Source organism: Melopsittacus undulatus, chromosome 6 (assembly GCF_012275295.1).
Source record: "Melopsittacus undulatus isolate bMelUnd1 chromosome 6, bMelUnd1.mat.Z, whole genome shotgun sequence".
NCBI classification, from domain to species: Eukaryota; Metazoa; Chordata; class Aves; order Psittaciformes; family Psittaculidae; genus Melopsittacus; species Melopsittacus undulatus.
The window spans coordinates 34,349,379-34,366,818 of record NC_047532.1 but is presented as its reverse complement, the minus strand read 5'-3'; the positions used below and the strand labels follow the sequence as shown (position 1 = coordinate 34,366,818).

General features: G+C 37.3%; 1 protein-coding gene across 3 annotated transcripts in view; it reads left to right on the top strand.

Annotated features, from left to right (window-relative positions):
* The window catches only part of DLG1 (discs large MAGUK scaffold protein 1), a 173,757-nt gene that overhangs the window by 132,225 nt on the left and 24,092 nt on the right, over positions 1–17,440 (top strand). For all 3 annotated transcript variants that reach the window (XM_031047205.2, XM_005147012.3, XM_005147010.3), the window contains exons 15-16: positions 10,335–10,449; positions 16,893–17,069. In XM_031047205.2, coding sequence (XP_030903065.2) covers positions 10,335–10,449; positions 16,893–17,069 — 292 coding nt within the window. The remainder of the gene's footprint in view (positions 1–10,334; positions 10,450–16,892; positions 17,070–17,440) is intronic.

Here is a 17,440-nt window from a genome sequence, read left to right as displayed (position 1 = left end):
TAGATTCCATGCTTTATCTTGCAGCTTGTCTAGGAGGTACTCTTATAAACTGTTGAGTCACCAGTTGGGTTGTACTTGTACATCCTTTTATATTACATATATGCACATGTGTGTATATAAAATCTCCCTAGTTGCACAGATCATTGGGTTTGAACCTTCTGTGGCTGGATATTGCCGAAGAGGGGTCTGTGGTATGTGAAGAGCAGAAATTTGGGAAGTCTGGGAGTTATTCTGCAAAAATGTAGTGGGGAAGTCGGGGTATTGTTCTTGTTTTCTTCTTCATTTAGATGCTTTTCCTTATTCCCTCACTTGTACTACAAATTTCTATCTCCTTTCAAGACAACATTCATTAATAAAAACGGGTTTTGCTTTACTATGAGTTCCACTGGAAATGAAGTACCATGACCTGCAGCAGTTTTAAAGAAAGTGATGATGCTTCAGTGCACAAAAGCATTTTGACGAACCGTTTTCATTTATAGAAGTTCCTGACCCATTTCATTTTTTTGTTACAGAGACACCTCAGTGCCACATTGCTGTTGTCCTTCTTTGAGTTTTGTACAGGTATAGAGTAGCAAGGAAACTTTGTGTATGAGTGTGGAAGAATGAGAGGAAGCTCCAGGCAATTTGGATATATGTGTATCTCCTGGGAGTGGGGATTAAGAGGTGGTTAGAATTTCCATCACGCTACATAGCAGAGGTAGAGGAATGTGGGAGTCTCAGTGCTTGAAGAGGCTGTAGTGAGGAGAGAAGCAGCAAGGGGGAAGTATAGGGCTATCTAGAGGTGTACAACACTTAAGAGGGCCCTCCCTTCATTTCACATTGCCATTTCCATTGTTATGTCCACTACAGAGGTAATCTGAAACTTTCTTGTGTGTTTTGAGGATGACATAGTAAGATTGTTACTTCAAAATTCAGAATTCCTTCAAAGTTAGGTTTTGCTGTTCAGAAAGGATATGTGGTGCCAGTAGGCTGCATAACTGTATTATAGCTTGAGTGCATTTAAGTGTCTGAAAATAAGAAAAATAGCCAAATAGATACATTATAAACATAAAACCATATTTGGTTGAGTTTGGATGGAAAATGGTTTTGTGTATTGAACATTTTTTTTCCTTACTTATAATCTACAAGATCAGAATGGGGCAACTAATGTGTTTGTAATTGCAGTTAATGTTATACTTAATTGTGACACCTGCTGTTGGAGGGACTTGAAAAATTAAACAGGCTTATAATGTGTATCAGCAGTCATTCACTGGTCCCCATGCCCTTCCCTCAAAGCAGCGGCAAAATTCAGAAAAGTAGCAGCACTTTTTTTTTTTTCAAGGATCCACTTGATATACAAAAAAATAAAATTATGATTTTAACTAGTGCAGCAGTCTCTTTTCCTATGAGTTATTAGCTGCCTGTTATTTAGAGTTTAGAATCTACACTAACATTCTCTTTCCAATTCATCTTAAATCCATCTCTATATATCCATTTCATTTCTAAAAGAGTAATAAGTCAGTTAAGTGATGAGATTAGCTCCAAGTTCTTAGGTGATTGGGTGGATCAGTGTGGATCTTTCCAAGAGAAGATTTCAAAGTATTTTTGGTAAAACCTCTGCTTCTGAACTTACGTTGTTCATATAGACCTCATAGCAGCCTTCCAATATCTGAAGGGGGCCTATAGGGATGCTGGCGAGGCACTATTCATTAGGGACTGTAGTGATTGGACAAGGGGTAACGGGTTGAAACTTAAACAGCAGAGGTTTAGCCTGGATATAAGGAAGAAATTCTTTACTGTTAGGGTGGTGAGGCACTGGAATGGGTTGCCCAGGGAGGTTGTGAATGCTCCATCGCTGGCAGTGTTCAAGACCAGGTTGGATGAAGCCTTGGGTGGTATGGTTTAGTGTGAGGTGTCCGTGCCCATGGCAGGGGGGTTGGAACTAGATGATCTTGAGGTCCTTTCCAATCCTAACTATTCTATGATTCTATATAGGTAGTTACCACACATTTTCTCTTTTTGTTTTATTAAAGGAAATAAGGGGTTTCCCTCGCAAAATGTATTCAAGATTTATAGGTCAGTTAAAACTACTCAGAATTTCACAGAATCCCGATGGTTGGAAGGGACTTCAAAAGATCACCTAGTCCAACCCCCCTGCAAGAGCAGGGTAACTTAGATTACATCACACAGGAACTTGTCCAGGCAGGCCTTGAATATCTCCAACATAGGAGACTCCACAACCTCCCTGGGCATCCTGTTCCAGTGCTCTGTCACTCTTACAAAGTAAAGAAGTTCTTCCTGATATTAACATGGAACCTCCTATGCTCCAGTTTACACCCATTGCTCCTTGTCCTATCACTGGATATCACTGAAAAAAGCCTAGCTCCATCATCCTGACACCCACCCTTTACATATTTGTAAACACTGATGAGGTCACCCCTCAGTCTTCTCCAAGCTAAAGAGATCCAGCTCCCTCAGCCTCTCCTCATAAGGGAGGTATTCCACTCCTTTAATCATCTTTGTGGCTCTGCGCTGGACTCTTTCAAGCAATTCCCTGTCCTTCTTGAACTGAGGGGCCCAGAACTGGATGCAATATTCCAGATGCGGCCTCACCAAGGCAGAGTAGAGGGGGAGGAGAACCTCTCTTGCCCTACTAACCACACCCTTTCTAATGCACCCTAGGATGCCATTTGCCTTCTTGGCCACAAGGGCACATTGCTGGCTCATGGTCATCCTCCTATCCACCAGAACCCCCAGGTCCCTTTCCCCTTCACTACTTACCAGCAGGTCAACCCCCAACCTGTACTGGTACATGGGGTTGTTCTTCCCCAGATGCAAGACCCTTACACTTGCTCTTGTTGAATTTCATCAAGTTTCTCCCTGCCCAACTCTCCAGGTCTGGCTGAATGGCAGCACAGCCTTCTGGTGTGTCAGCCACTCCTCCCAATTTAGTGTCATCAGTGAACTTGCTGAGCGTACACTCAGTTCCCTCATCCAGGTTGTTGATGAAGATTATAAACAGCACTGGTCCCAGCACTGACCCCTGAGGGACTCCACTTGTCACAGACCTCCAGCTAGATTCTGTGCCATTGACCACAACTCTCTGCCTTCTTCCTTTCAACCAGTTCTTGATCCACCTCACTACCTGATCGTCAAGCCCACACTTTCTTAGCTGATCTATGAGAATGCTGTGGGAGACACTATCAAATGCCTTACTGAAATCAAGAAAAACCACATCTACCGCTCTACAATTATCCCTCCACCTAGTCACTTCCTCATAGAAGGCTATAAGGTTGGTCAAACATGACTTCCCCTTCATAAAACCATGTTGGCTGTTCTTAATAACCCCCTCATCCTTAATATGCCTAGAGATGGAGTCAAGAATAAGTTGTTCCATCACCTTTCCAGGGACAGAGGTAAGGCTGACCGGTCTATAATTACCCAGGTCCTCCTTCTTGCCCTTCTTATAGACTGGTGTGACATTTGCCATCTTCCAATCCTCAGGCACCTCTCCCATTTCCCACGATTTACCAAAGATTATGGAGAGTGGCCTAGCAATGACCTCCGCCAGCTCCCTCAGCACCCGTGGGTGCATTCCATCTGGACCCATTGATTTATAGATGTCCAGATTGCATAGCTGATCCCTAACCCAATCCTCATCTACCAAAGCAAACTCCTCCTTTGTCCTGACTCCTTGGGCTACAGGAATCTGGGGCCCCTGTGGAGAGTCTGCAGGAGTAAAGACAGAGGCAAAGAAAGCATTCAGCACTTCTGCCTTCTTTGTATCCTCTGTCTCCAACTCGTATATACTCGTATATTGTTAGCCAGATTTTTAGGTGGATTTTCATGTATTTTTTGTTTTGAAAGAATGTATCCATCTACTGAAAATAAAATCCAAGTATGACAGCTTTGTAATTTTTTTTTCTCTCTTTAAAACAAATGAGTCAAAAGGGGAAAAATAAAAAACACAACGCTTTGTTAGAACTCACCTTTCAGTGGCCAGTATTTGGCCAATTTCTGTGTTATTGACACTTCATGTATGCAGTGTTTTCTGTTGGAATTTAAAGCAGAGGTAACTAAGCCCTGGGAAATAGTATTACTTTCATGTGTATAAGCTAAGATTATTTTCTGAGCATTTGTCTTGAAATGCATTGTAAATCTTCTATCGGTAGAAGTCCAGCTGGGGTAGCACAAAGCCAATAATGCTTTTGCAATACTTAGTTTTCAGTATTAGTTTTGTATCAAGAGGGTAGCTAAAAAACAAAGGTAGTTTAAAAGGTAAATATATCCCAATTTCATAGAATAAAAACTTATTACAAAAAATCCTGCTTTGGAATATGTGGTCTTTAAGTCTTCCAAACCTTTGTTCCTGTGTGTTTATACTTGATTCTACTCATTTGCAAGTAATCCAGATTAGTGAGTTAAAGTATCTTTAAAATCAGGCCCATTAAGATTAGAAGAAGGGTTCTACTATATATATAGTCCTGATAGATGCTATAAGGCGGCTTATACATGTTTTAATCCTTTAAAACCTTACTTCTGCTCTCTGACATAATGAATAAAATTGTTTGTCTGTCTTTGAGTAGTGCAGCCTTTTAAAAGCTGTGAATGTGTGGTAAATCTTCAACAATATTTTTGGTGAATTCACTTCAGCAGTGACTGGATCCAGTCTCTTTCTGATTTTTGCAGGCTCTGCAGGAGGTGTTCTTAACTAAGTACAAATGCAGGTTTTCTAATCTGTTTTGAAATGCCATCAGCCTAGTCTTTCAGGTGATTATGGAGTACAAGCTCATTACTCATTAAGAGTGCATGAAAGCCACCAATAGCATGTGGAATACATTGTGGTCTCTCTTGGGTCTTTCTTATTAATATAAAATGACAAGCATTGAAGCCAGATATCTCCCCAAAAATAATTTCTGATGCTTTTATTGTGGTCCCTGCATTTTAATGGGTAACCTCTTTGCTAGTGTCTTTGAGTGGTAGTACTCAATATGCTATACTCCACAGCCTCTTCTGCTAACTTAAATTTATAGTACAGTCTGTAACAAGGAAAGGTATGCAAAACAAATGGTACTTATGAATTTATCAATATGGGCTAGTGGTACATGATTAGACTCATAAGTACAACTTCAGTCATAGACATGCTGTTGTAGTCCTGCCTCAGAAGCTTAGAACTGAAAACCACTGTAAGGTTAATACAAGATCAGTGTGGTGGTGGCCATCCTAATTCACTACCATTTCTCCCTTTGTTGGCACCATGAAAGGAAAATTGAAAATTCTGAGTGGAGAAAAGACTATAAATCTGTAGTTATATAAAACTCATCATAGGAATCCTGCTTTGACAGATAAAGTGGGCCCTGCTAAAAGAAGGGCTTTCCACAGACAGATGGGAAGAGGGAAGCTAGGGGCATACTTTTTTAATTAAAGTGAACTTTTTCAGCTCTTCGTGGGTTCAGTATATGTAAGATTCTCAGATTCTCAGTGCTGTGCTGCCATCTGTTCCCTGTACACACATCTATGCTTGCTTGAGTTGCTTTTCCTTCTGTGCTGTTAGCTGAATTTTCCATTCCTTGTAGTAGTCTTCTGTTCTTTTACCCCATTTTCTAGAGTGTGTTTCAGACCAAAATAATTTTCATTGCAAACTCTTTTTCTCTTCCCCTGCCTGTACAGACTACTCACCATGTAGCCTGTTGTTGCCCACCAGATAGACAGTCCAGGAATGTTCTACTGGTCAGATCTTTTCTCTGAAGGTTTGATTTCTGTTAAACATTGACATTGAAAACAGTACAGTTTTCTAGGTAAAATCACTTTGGACTTCAGGCTTCGGGAGCAGAATAATCTTCTATGATTTCCTAATTCACACCCCACCCTTTTTTTCTTCCTCCCCCTTTTCCTTTTTTTTTTCTTTTTCTTTTTTGCTGTGCAATACATGCAGGCATGAAATTGAGCGAATTTAGTCTAGTTTTGCACCATCTGCTTATCCAGTATAATTCTAAAGTTTAAACTTGATCCCAGATGTAGCCATGCAATGTTCTTAAAAACTGATTATATGTAAACCTGAGTAGGCTTTTTCTTTTTTCTTTTCCTTTGGCAATGGTGGGGCACTGTTGGGTAAGTGCCGTGAATTGAAGCAGCAGATGCTTGTGCTTCCTCAAGCTCTGTGTTGTGATAGCAAGTACCACTCCCTCCTTGCTCCTAAACTTACTGGAAACTTTGAGAAAATTCTAGCCAAGAAGAAAGGCTGTTATTTTTATGTTATTACTTCATTGTATTTCATGTTAGTCTTGCTGCATATTGCTTTATTTGATATATAGCATTAGTGGCTTTCCTAAAATTCAGGACATTAGAAGAGATCATGAGTTAAATCCTGTTCACTGCTGTTGCATATACATCAGGTTTCAGATCCTGGTTAAATTATTACGTGAAAGGATTGAGGGTCTGGATTGTGTGGTTCAGCCTTGTTTTTAATTTCATGGGGCATACGGCGGATGCTTCTTGTGCCACCATTGTTGTTATTAAAATACTATTTCAGAATCTCAGTGTTTTGAATGGCTGTGGAAATTGGAGGCATATTTGTACCAGCCTAGTCCATTTGGGTTAAAGTCAGGTTTGCTTTTTCATTTAAATAGCTTTTGTCCTTTGGTTACCCTAATGACATAATCATTTTTCTTCTCAGCCAAGCTCTTCATTAGGTCTTAGCAAAGACCTTTTTATCTTGCTCGCTGTGCCTGTTCCAATTCCTAATTTCTGGAATGTTGAAAGTTTTATAATCGTATGTACATTGTATGGTTTTGTCACACTTAGCCATGTTGGGAGTTTATTGTGCTGTTCACTGTATTTTAGGGGGGAAAAACAAAATCAATTTTGCCATACACATATATATGTAATATTACAAGGATGCTGAAGAGGGACTCTTCATTAGGGACTGTAGTGGTAGGACAAGGGGTAGTGGATTCAGACTTAAAAAGGGAAAGTTTAGATATAAAGAAGAAGTTCTTTACTGTGAGGGTGGTGAGGCACTGGAATAGGTTGCCCAAGGAAGTTGTCAATGAGCCATCCCTGGCAGTGTTTGAGGCCAGGTTGGACAGAGCCTTGCGTGACATGGTTTAGTGTGAGGTGTCCCTCCCCATGGCAGGGGGGTTGGAACTAGATGATCTTAAGGTCCTTTCCAACCTTTACTATTCTATGGTTCTGTGATTATGCATTTCCCATAAGAAAGAATGGAATTATAAAGAAAACCATTCTCTCACATTTGGGAGAATGTTGTGGTGATAAGCTGAATGAAATAGGTAATTTAGGCATACAATGGAATTCTGTAAACATTGAAAATTCTGGAGAATATGAGAGTACATGAAGGTGAGGTATCACTCTGTGCTTGCCTATTTATCATCCCTAAATCCCTAAATACATGCTTTCCAGTCAGAGACAAGTGTTAAGCTAAGATCATGCTTTTTTTTTTAATCCAGTACTTCCACTTTTATGTTATTTTAGCTAAGGGGGTTTCCTACAGAGCCATTTCTGTCTGGTATATCCTTTTATATAAAGTCTTCCATTAGTGTAAATTTGATGCTACTTCTTTGCAATTTGTTGCCTTTTGTTTTGTTTAATAAGTAGTAAGGTATCACTGCAAGGATTGATTAAAAACAGGTGTGTAGGTAGTTATAAATTTGCATTTTGTTTGGATTTCTTTTGATACACACACAACTCAGATATGAGTCTGCAGTCTTGCTACCAGCTGTTGGCTATTGATGATCCCCTCTTACAGAGCATGTAAGAGGGAGCAGCTGCGGACCATCTTCTGACTGCTATCTTGCATCTACTTTTCTACATTTCATAAACTACCAGATGGCATCAATTTAATAAGAGACTGAAGGTGCTGATGACAGTTCTGAATTACAGAGATAGAAATATAACCTCTCCTAGCCAGATTAGCAGAGCTCAAAACCCCAAAATCCCAGCTGTTTTTCAGCCCCAAACCCAATGATTTTGAGATTTCTATCCATGCTGTTCCTTCCAGAACCTTCTGTAAGAGGAATATAACTCAGATTTTTAGCTTGCTGTACACCAAAAGATTTCACTATGTTCCATCTGCACAGAGTGTTTAAGCTTTTCCTAAATATGACATCTCTTGGCACCCCTTCTTTTTGAACACAGAGCCTTCTCAACCCCAGCCCATTAGTTTCCTTTTTTGCTTTATTGGTATGCCAGAAGTCTCTATGTAGAAATTATTCTCCTTTTTACTCCTACAGAAGTCCCTGTCACTCATTCAGTGCTTACTTTCCAGGAGTTCTGATGTGAAAAATTAAATTACTCAGGAGACTGCAAGACCAGCAACCCAAAGATGATGTGTAGGATAGAGTCAAGCATTATTAAGGAATAGCCTCCCCTGTTAACTGTCTTATGTACTACATGCTACATAGGAGGGAATCAATTCTTTCAACATTTGACACATGATAGTTTTTTAACAGAAATTTGTGGTCTTTTCCAGTATCAGTTGCAAAGAACTGCAGGTATTTTCAGTACCAAACAGGCTGTAGCACAAGAAAAAGCTTGGGTTCTCTGATGTTTTCAATACTTAGTTTCCTTTCACAGGGAGAGTAGAGGAGGGGAGGAGAGGGAATCACTTATGTCAGAAATCTCAGCTACCATTCGTGTATAGTGTGTTTGAATTTGACAGCTTCAATCTTCCAAAACACCCAAGAAACAGGTGGGAGGCTTAAGAGATAATTTCTCAGGTATAATGAGTAAAATGAAGTGACTTAGCTAAGGCCGTGTAGTACAGCAGTAGCACAGCAGGGGTATGCTTCTCTCTCTGCATCTACGTCCTTTCCCTAAAGTATATTGTTTTCTAAAAGATGTAATTTTCATATTCCTCTTAGGTTACCATTCTGTCATCTTAAATTCTTTTGCTATTAGTGGTGGCACTGGTACTGGTGGAAATAGTTTTTGTTTCTCTTGTTAACCAACCTCATCAGTCTGATTTAGTGCTAGTAGATTACTTTATCTGGACTTTATTAACGTGCACTCAGTGCTGTTTTTAAAACTAAGATGCTGGCTTAAGAGCTAACAGCTTTTGGTTTTAAAGGATGAAACTCAAGGTTATTTAAGAGACTGTGAATATTGCCATGTTATGAACATGGTTAATAGTAGTTGCTAGTGCTTGAGCATCAGATTTATTAGTAACCTTGATGAAGTGATAACCAGAAACTGGTTCACAGAATATTTTTCTGGAACAAATTTTTTTTCTGTGGTTAGCTTACGCTCACTGTTTTGAGTTTGTGAGGAGAAAATGCCACAGAATGCAATATGATAAATCAATCGTAGTACTTAGATAAGTGTTGAAGGAATCTTTACTGGGTTTTTTTTTTGCATTTTAAAGCCCTGTCTTGCATTTCCTGTGTGAATTGATGTGGACAGGGAATAAGGGTGCAGCTAGGAAGAGCAGCAGAGTACTCAGTTCAGCAGCTGCCTGCCGCACACACCCTGGCTCTCCTAGTGTTGACTTGTTCTAATCTGGCATCACGTGATCTACTTGTTGAAGGTGGTGGCTGCAGAACATTTCTTTTAACAAGGAAGGTTTTACAAGTGGATCTGTTGATCTTGAAGTCCAAACTATTCCACTGAAGGAAAAACTAACTTGTTCTGAGTTCATATTTTATGATGACAGCATGTAAGTACCTCACTTCAGGAAATGTTTGTCCTGAAGAAGCTATTATTATTTTACTTGCCTGTCGTTGTAGCTAAAATCAAATGCATTTAGCTTACTTGTAATGGTACACAGTGCTGTTTAAGAGCACAATTTGTTTTTCCAGGATTAACATTGTACATAATTCTTGAGAGGGAGTTAGAATTGCTAGTGCTTTTTAGAAGTGGATTGAAATTCATGTGAGAATTCTGGAATATTTTTTTTTCCTTTGCTCAGCTCCAATGGAAACATTGTATTATTCAGAAGATGTTCTGCTTATTTCCCACCTTGCAGTGCTAAAATCTTTATCTAATTCAAGTCTGGTAATTTTAGAGTACAGGCACTTTTCATTCCCATTTCTTTAAAATTTAAAATAATGATTCTTTATTATAAGCTTATGCATTTCACATGTATGTTTTGAAGTTTTCTTTTTGTCAGGGGTTAAAGTTTAGCTGTATCAGTCTTTATTACTATAGAAATTATATTGGTAGAAATGGTGGTCTTAATTAGGAAGAAGTATTTACTGTAACCTATAGATTAAACCCACAGAATTTTGAAGCATAGTTTGCTTATTTGCTTTGTCTAATCACAATTATTTCAAATTTTATCTCAGTTAATTTAATTGCTGAAGTTCAAGGAAAATTAATTTCAATGCCTCCCTTTCTTGCAGAATACAGTCGTTTTGAAGCTAAAATACATGATTTACGGGAACAGATGATGAACAGTAGCATTAGTTCAGGATCAGGATCTTTGCGAACCAGCCAGAAGAGATCCCTCTATGTCAGGTAATCATCTTTCTCATAGTATTGCTAGTGTGTTTTTTCTGCAGACTTTTATATTTCTGTGTTTGCATTTTTAGACAATTATTCATTGAATTTAACAAATGTATATTTATATGTAAAATATATTAAAAATAAAACTTATTTTAGGTCAGTTAATACAGTGGTTTAAAAAAAACTAATAGCCATGAGAACACTGTATGAGTGCTATTATTTGCTATTTGTTTTACTTCAGAGGTCATAATCTTCCAGCAAAAACGTTCTGAAATTCAGTGTGTGGAGTCTTAATAAATTGCTTAATTCATTTTGTGGTTTTTTGAGAGTCATATACTTCCTTGTTCAGTTCTTGAGTTCAGATTTGTCTCCCTTTACTTAGGCTTTGACATACTTCCATCTTACTTCCTTTAGCTTTATTTGTATTTTCAGCTTGTATTAAGAAAACTTACTTGTAGATCCAGTGGCATTTTGTTATGGAGTATTTTCCATGGTAGCCAAGAGAGCAAATGCATCAAATTAAATTAACTGATTATTCTTCAATAATTTATTCATATACAATTAAACAGAAAGAAGGTTAAAAGGAAATGGAAATATAAAAGTGCGTGAAGCAGTTAAGAAAATGGGTGGTTTCACTGGGAAATTGTGGCAAGGTGCATCTCATTAATGTGCCAGCTAACTCCTACATCAGTTATCGTACACTGATACAGCATAATATTTCAAATAAGGAGTGTTGGGAAAAGGGTTGCATTTTTAAGAATTTATTGAATTCCCCAAACCATCTCATCCCTGGGTTAAATAAGGGCCAGCAGTAGCATCTTGGCAGGGTCCAGACCATTTTAGTAGAGCAGATAAAACTTCAGTAGTGCTGGTTCTCATTTTAAACTCGTTTTAAAATGTTGTGCGACCTCACTGGCATACCTGCTGAAATCCTAGGCTCAGAGGCTATTGACTTTTCCCATCCAAAGCAGATACATATAGCATCGTGAACAAAATAGTATTGAGCTATGGGGCAGGAAGCAAGTCTTACCTGAGTCATTGCATCTATGCTCAGGAAAGTCTCAGTCTTTACAACCCATTTTTGAAGGCTTTGAAACAAATATCCTCACATACAGGACTTCTGTTTAGATTGACTATAACATATAGTTCTTACGTTTTGATCTATCATTTTAGCAGCATCATCTGTGGGGTTTTTTTTGCTGTTTTGGTTTGGTTTGTTTTGGTTTTGTTTTTTTTTTTTGCGTGTTTTTTTGTGTCTTTTTTTGGGGGGAGTGGGTTGTTTTTTTACTTTAAATATTTTTGGTGGTCAGAATTTAAAACTCTAAGGATACATGCCTTAAATATTAAGCATAAGTGCTTGATATCAGTTACCCCTGTTTTAGAATTTCTGCAGGTAAGTGTAAGTATGGATATTGTGGTGAGATCTTCCTCCTTTCCATAATCACAAGTCTTACTGCTTTAATGCTCATCATATAACTAAGCCTAAACAATTCTAAATGCTTTTCTTTTGCTTGGTTACCTATAGCCTGATTAGGTTCTAAACTGCTTATGCTCATGTTAACGCATTGGTCTGATATTTTAAGCTGCTGGCAAGCATTTTGTGTTTATGTAGCTATTATTCCACTGCTAGAAGTCTTTGAGCTTTTGACTTTGTCAGCTGCAGAAGAAAATGTAGCCTTCCCCAGGTTGTTGGCAGAACAGCTTTTAAGACTCGGTAATCAGCCTTATTAAAAGTCAGAACAAAAATGTAAAATGCAAAAATTCCTCAAGAAAAGTACTTTCCCACCCACATCTCCAAACAGAGGGTGCTGCTGGGGCTTTTGAGATCTACTCTTGTCATCACACCAAAAGATGCCAAAGATTGGTAGGCAACTTAGTATACACAGGATGGGTTCACATCTGTTCTGTCTGGTTTCTGATGTAATTCTGACCTCGCTGAAGTAAGTTTTATTTAATTCTTTTCACATATTGCTAGATACTGGCAGAACATGTTAGTTATCCAGCCTCTTCCTTCTTATATAAGTCCCTCTGGTATGAGCATCCTGTACTCTTAATTGTACCAATTCAAAGCTTATTTTAGTAACTGAAGTTATCTTTTTTTTCTATAATATTTGGTTTTGGATTTTCCATAAATGATTCCAGTTATATAACATAATGCTGAATTGAATGGTAAATCCAACAGTAAAATGTTTGTAGGCATTCAACCACAATTGCAGTAAACCTGTCAAATGAAAACTCCAAAAATAATACTCTGGTCTCAAAATCATGGTAGCAAAATAGCAAGTGATACCAGATACATCATTGTGTCCCTATAACTGACACTTGGTATCTTCATGAATAGTCTGCCTCTAAAGAGTGTTTTGGAGGTGTTATATAATATTAAGGAAGAGATTTTTGTGTTTGCCTGAAAATACAATTTGAAGTAAAATACCAGATTTTACTTCTTAATTGTATGTATATCAGTATATGGTGAATACCAGTTTAACAAACACTCCTTGGAAGGAAATACAAATATAGCAATTCAGTAGCAGCTAACTCTTCATTGTAAATGTAATACTACTAACCTCGTCTCCATCTCCCACCCCCCCCCCCCCCCCCGCCTCAACTAATTGGTACTGATTTAATGGCCTTCCCTTGTTTTTGCTTCATATTTACTTTGATCTTTAAGAGGAGAGAGATTCTTGTACAGTATTTCAATTTCGTATCTGAATTATATCTATGTGCTGTCCTCCTTCACCTGCAGATTCAAAAAGCGAATGTGAAAAGATGAGATAGCTCAATGGTATCAAGCTTCTATGTAATATGTTGATAGGGAGTAAATTTGATCCATATTTTATCTCGTTTTGCATGCCAAATCGTGGTCTGTGCAATGTGCGTAGAATTTAAAATTTAAAATTACTTTTCCCTTTGTGAATTTTTCTGGCATGATATATTTTAAATTCAAGTAATGGTGCTGATTTCTGCTTGAGTCAGAGCAGAAAATGGTTATGTGTCAAAGTGGAGTAAGCTTTACAGTTTAAAAATCGTTACGAAATCCTAACTGAATCAATTGAAAAAAATAAGATCTGGCATTAACACTAGGCCTGAAAAGTGCATTTGCCTGCAGGAGGAGCTTAGTTGGGCATTTCTATGTTATTCTGCTGGTTAAAATACCTGGTTTCAAACAGCTTTCCTAAAAAACTCATAATAAAGAAGAGAACCTCCTTTATAACCTGAACTTCATTCATTCTGAAGTGGTAAGATTAATTCATGTTTCATTAAATAATACACGGAGATGCTTTTGCTGCAGCAATTGCTTTGTTCAGCAAGAATACCCTAAAAGATGATATGCATCAGAAAAACTTGATCAGCAGTCTGTGATACTGAAAGTAATTAGTATAGCCAGGTAAAAAGATGTTCTAGAAAATCTGGCACTGTTAAGACAGCCATTAAATTTTTGGCTTTGAAACATAAGCACTCATGAAACATGCAACAACTTCAGTTTCTGTAGACTTGTAAATGGAGGAACCAAGTTACCTTTTTTAATGCTGAGCAGTGGCTGAGTAATACAACGTAAAATAAAAGGGAGGATATGGTGCTTTTTCTGTAAAGTAATTTTTAGGAGTAGTTGATCAGAAATACCAAGTTTATTTTTAAGTAACTTTGTGTTTATAACTTACACTAAATAAATATATACATGGTATTGTTAATACCATGTATTAACAAGTAATAGAAGTCTCCATACAGGGAGTTAATAAAGGAAACTTTTTTTTAATATACCAGTCTGTAGAAAAATATGTCATCTTGGCTGTGAAATGAGTTCTCATTTGGTGACTTGCCAAGCATACAGGAAAAGCCATGATAATCAGTTGGAATCCAAAGAGATTTTTGTTAGTTCTGTTTGCTTTTTGTCTCATTTATTTTATCATTACTGTTGTTTCTCTAAATTTTAGTGCAGAAGTTGTCACTACTGTGTGGTACTCTAATTCGTCTTATAGTAAAATTATCTTTATCAGCTTTGAATTCATTCTCCAATAAAATTATTTTTCTTGAAGTGCCCTCACCACAGGAGAGCTATTTAATGAAACAGCCTTTCATTGTGTAAAAGAGCTATTCTGTGTAACCATTTATCTAGTTTGAAGAGCACATATTAATATTATGTTTTTATTCATTTGTGCTTCTATTTCACTCTTATGATTTTTTTTTGTCGTGCAGTCAGTAAAACTGTTAATGCTGTTAGGCCCAGTTGACTGCTCATATTTTGCATTCAAACTGAAAGTTAGAAGTAGTGCTGGTAGAAATCATTGCTTGAATGCTAACAAAAATTCTCAGGGAATAAGTTTCATGATGCATTCAATTAAGTCAGTGAAAATGTATACAACTTGACTCTGCATTAAAAATATGGAGTATGTGCAATTTATTTTGAGACGCAGAATGATGCTTGTCCAGAGTCCTTCCTGAACAAATATATGCAAAAAGAATCTGGAGAAATAATTAGTAGGGGTGTAATTTTCTTACCTGCAGTATTCAGGCTATTTCAAAGAAGAAAAGGGTTATATTTTTTTAAAAAATAATTGGGACACTTCAAGTATATTATGGAATTAAACTAAAACATAGGGGAAGTTGCACTGCTGAAGGAAAGTTGTATTTCCACCTTTAAGCTATTTCAGAATTGAAAGCCTAAATTTTATAATAAATTCAACAAACTAAAATTATTGCATGTTTAAATCTATGGCTTTGTGTATCATGAGAGTAAGCTATTTAAAAATTTCTGTCTTGTTCTAGACATTTTAGAAAATATTTGTTAAAACTTTTAGCCCTTCCTGAAAAGCTTGTGATACTTTTTATGGCCCAAGAAAGGCATGGGGTCTCAGAGGCCTCTGATTTTGCAGTAGACCTTATGCTAAAGATAAAGTGATCTGACAGAAAATGTTAAACTTCTTCTCTGTAAGCAATTTGTTATGAACAGATATTTCAAACCTAAAAGATACACACTCAGTTCTTTAGAAAGGCAAAATTCACAAAGCTAAAATAAGTTTTGGAGCAAACAGTTCCAAACAAGTACTTACATGGGTTATTAAAAAAAAAATTAATTAATCAGCCATTAAAAATCTAGCAGAAAAAGGTACATAAGATCCGTGTTCAGCATAAAGAAACTGAATTTGGGCAAGGACACCATTTTAAAATCATAACATTGCAATCTATTGATGCTACTTTTTGATGGACTTGCAATCAAGTCTCTAAATAGAGACAGGGTATGATTTAGAAGGTTCATCACTGACAAACATGTGGCCTTACAGATGAAATCAAGTTGAGGGTTTTTTTTGGCCTGGGTCATGCAGACACTTCTTGCTTTACATGATTGAGGTTCATACCCTTATTTCAAATGTAAAATAGGAGTCCTTTATAAGGCATAGTTTTAGGATTATTTTAGGATTTGTAAGGTGTAATCTCTTAGAGTTTGGTAAGAGGGTCCTCTTACCATTCATTTTCACATCCTCACAAAATTCTCAGTTGTGCTGAGAGAAAAATACTGTGTATCTCTTCAGTTCCTCAGGAACCTGACCAAGACATAAAATGAACTAACAGGGAGAAAAGAAATTGATTTTAACCCAGATCAGTTCCACAGTATGGTGGACCATGTGCTTTTCTGGACAATTTTGCTTTCGTAAACAAAACTGGGCATGGGGTTAAGGGGGAAGGAGTCTGTGCAAAGCAGGCAGAGCTGGGTCTGGGTAATAGCAGACTTGCATAAACCAACTTTGGTAGCAAAGGGAGTATTAATACAACTGTAGTCACACAGCTGGTGTTCAGGTATTGCTGATGCCTATTATTTGAAAATGAGCACTTAGAAAATCCTTACAAGAAAGACTGAGATTACCTTGGAATAGTTGGGGATTTTCCAAAAGAATGCATATACGGTTCTTTGCGTTCAGGCACAATAACAAAGTTGTTGGGGTTTGGCTTTTTGGTTTTCTGTTTGGTTGTTGGTTTTGTTTTTTTCTCTGTGAGCAGGAAATTGACTTTCATTTTAAAGAAAGAGTTAATTTTTATTTACTAAAATAATTCCAATTTATAATTTTACATAAACCAAGGTACATTACAGAACTTTAAACAGTGCTGTATGCTTCAAATACTTGCTTGCCTTTTTTTATCCTGGGCTGACATGTAACTTGCTCTGTGTTAACTAAGTGCGTAATTGAATTGCAAGAGGCATCTGCTTGTAGACCTATTGTAAAGAACTAGTTTTGCTCTGGATTAAGTTTGTTCTCATGCATTAAAATCTAGAAGTGTATATGAATACACATAGTCTTTGCACGTGTGTATATGAGAGTGGATTCAGCCACCTTGTTTTAAGCAGTTGACAGAATGAGGCAATCATTTATGAACACAGGCAGCTTGCTTCATATTTTGTGCTTTTCATACTCCTCTGTTTTTTCTTTGTTGTATCAGTCTTATTTTTATTCTCATTTTAGAGCTCTTTTTGATTATGACAAGACTAAAGATAGCGGCCTTCCCAGTCAAGGACTGAATTTCAAATTTGGCGATATTCTCCATGTCATTAATGCTTCTGATGATGAATGGTGGCAAGCACGGCAGGTAACTCCGGATGGAGAAAGTGACGAGATTGGAGTTATCCCTAGCAAACGCAGGTATGTAGTTTTTCATTACTTTGGGTTATCTACTATTAAACGTCTGATATGATTAATGCATATATTGCGTATACTTTGCTCTTCATTGTAAATTCTGTACACATAAGCCACTAGTTTGTTGGATTTACTTTGTTTTCAATAATGTGTAGTGGGATTCTGGCTAACTTAACAAGAAGTTTGTTAAAATCCTGTTTAGTTTTAGAAGTTGCATTCTGAAGTTGATAAAGGTGTTCCAAGTCCATTTCTCTATTTTTCCTGTGAGCGAGATATGGGCTTAATGACATTACATATGGGTTTGCACCATTTATGTATGAAAAGGTGCAAAGTTAATTTTATTCAAATCATGACACTATCATGAATTCTTTTTACAC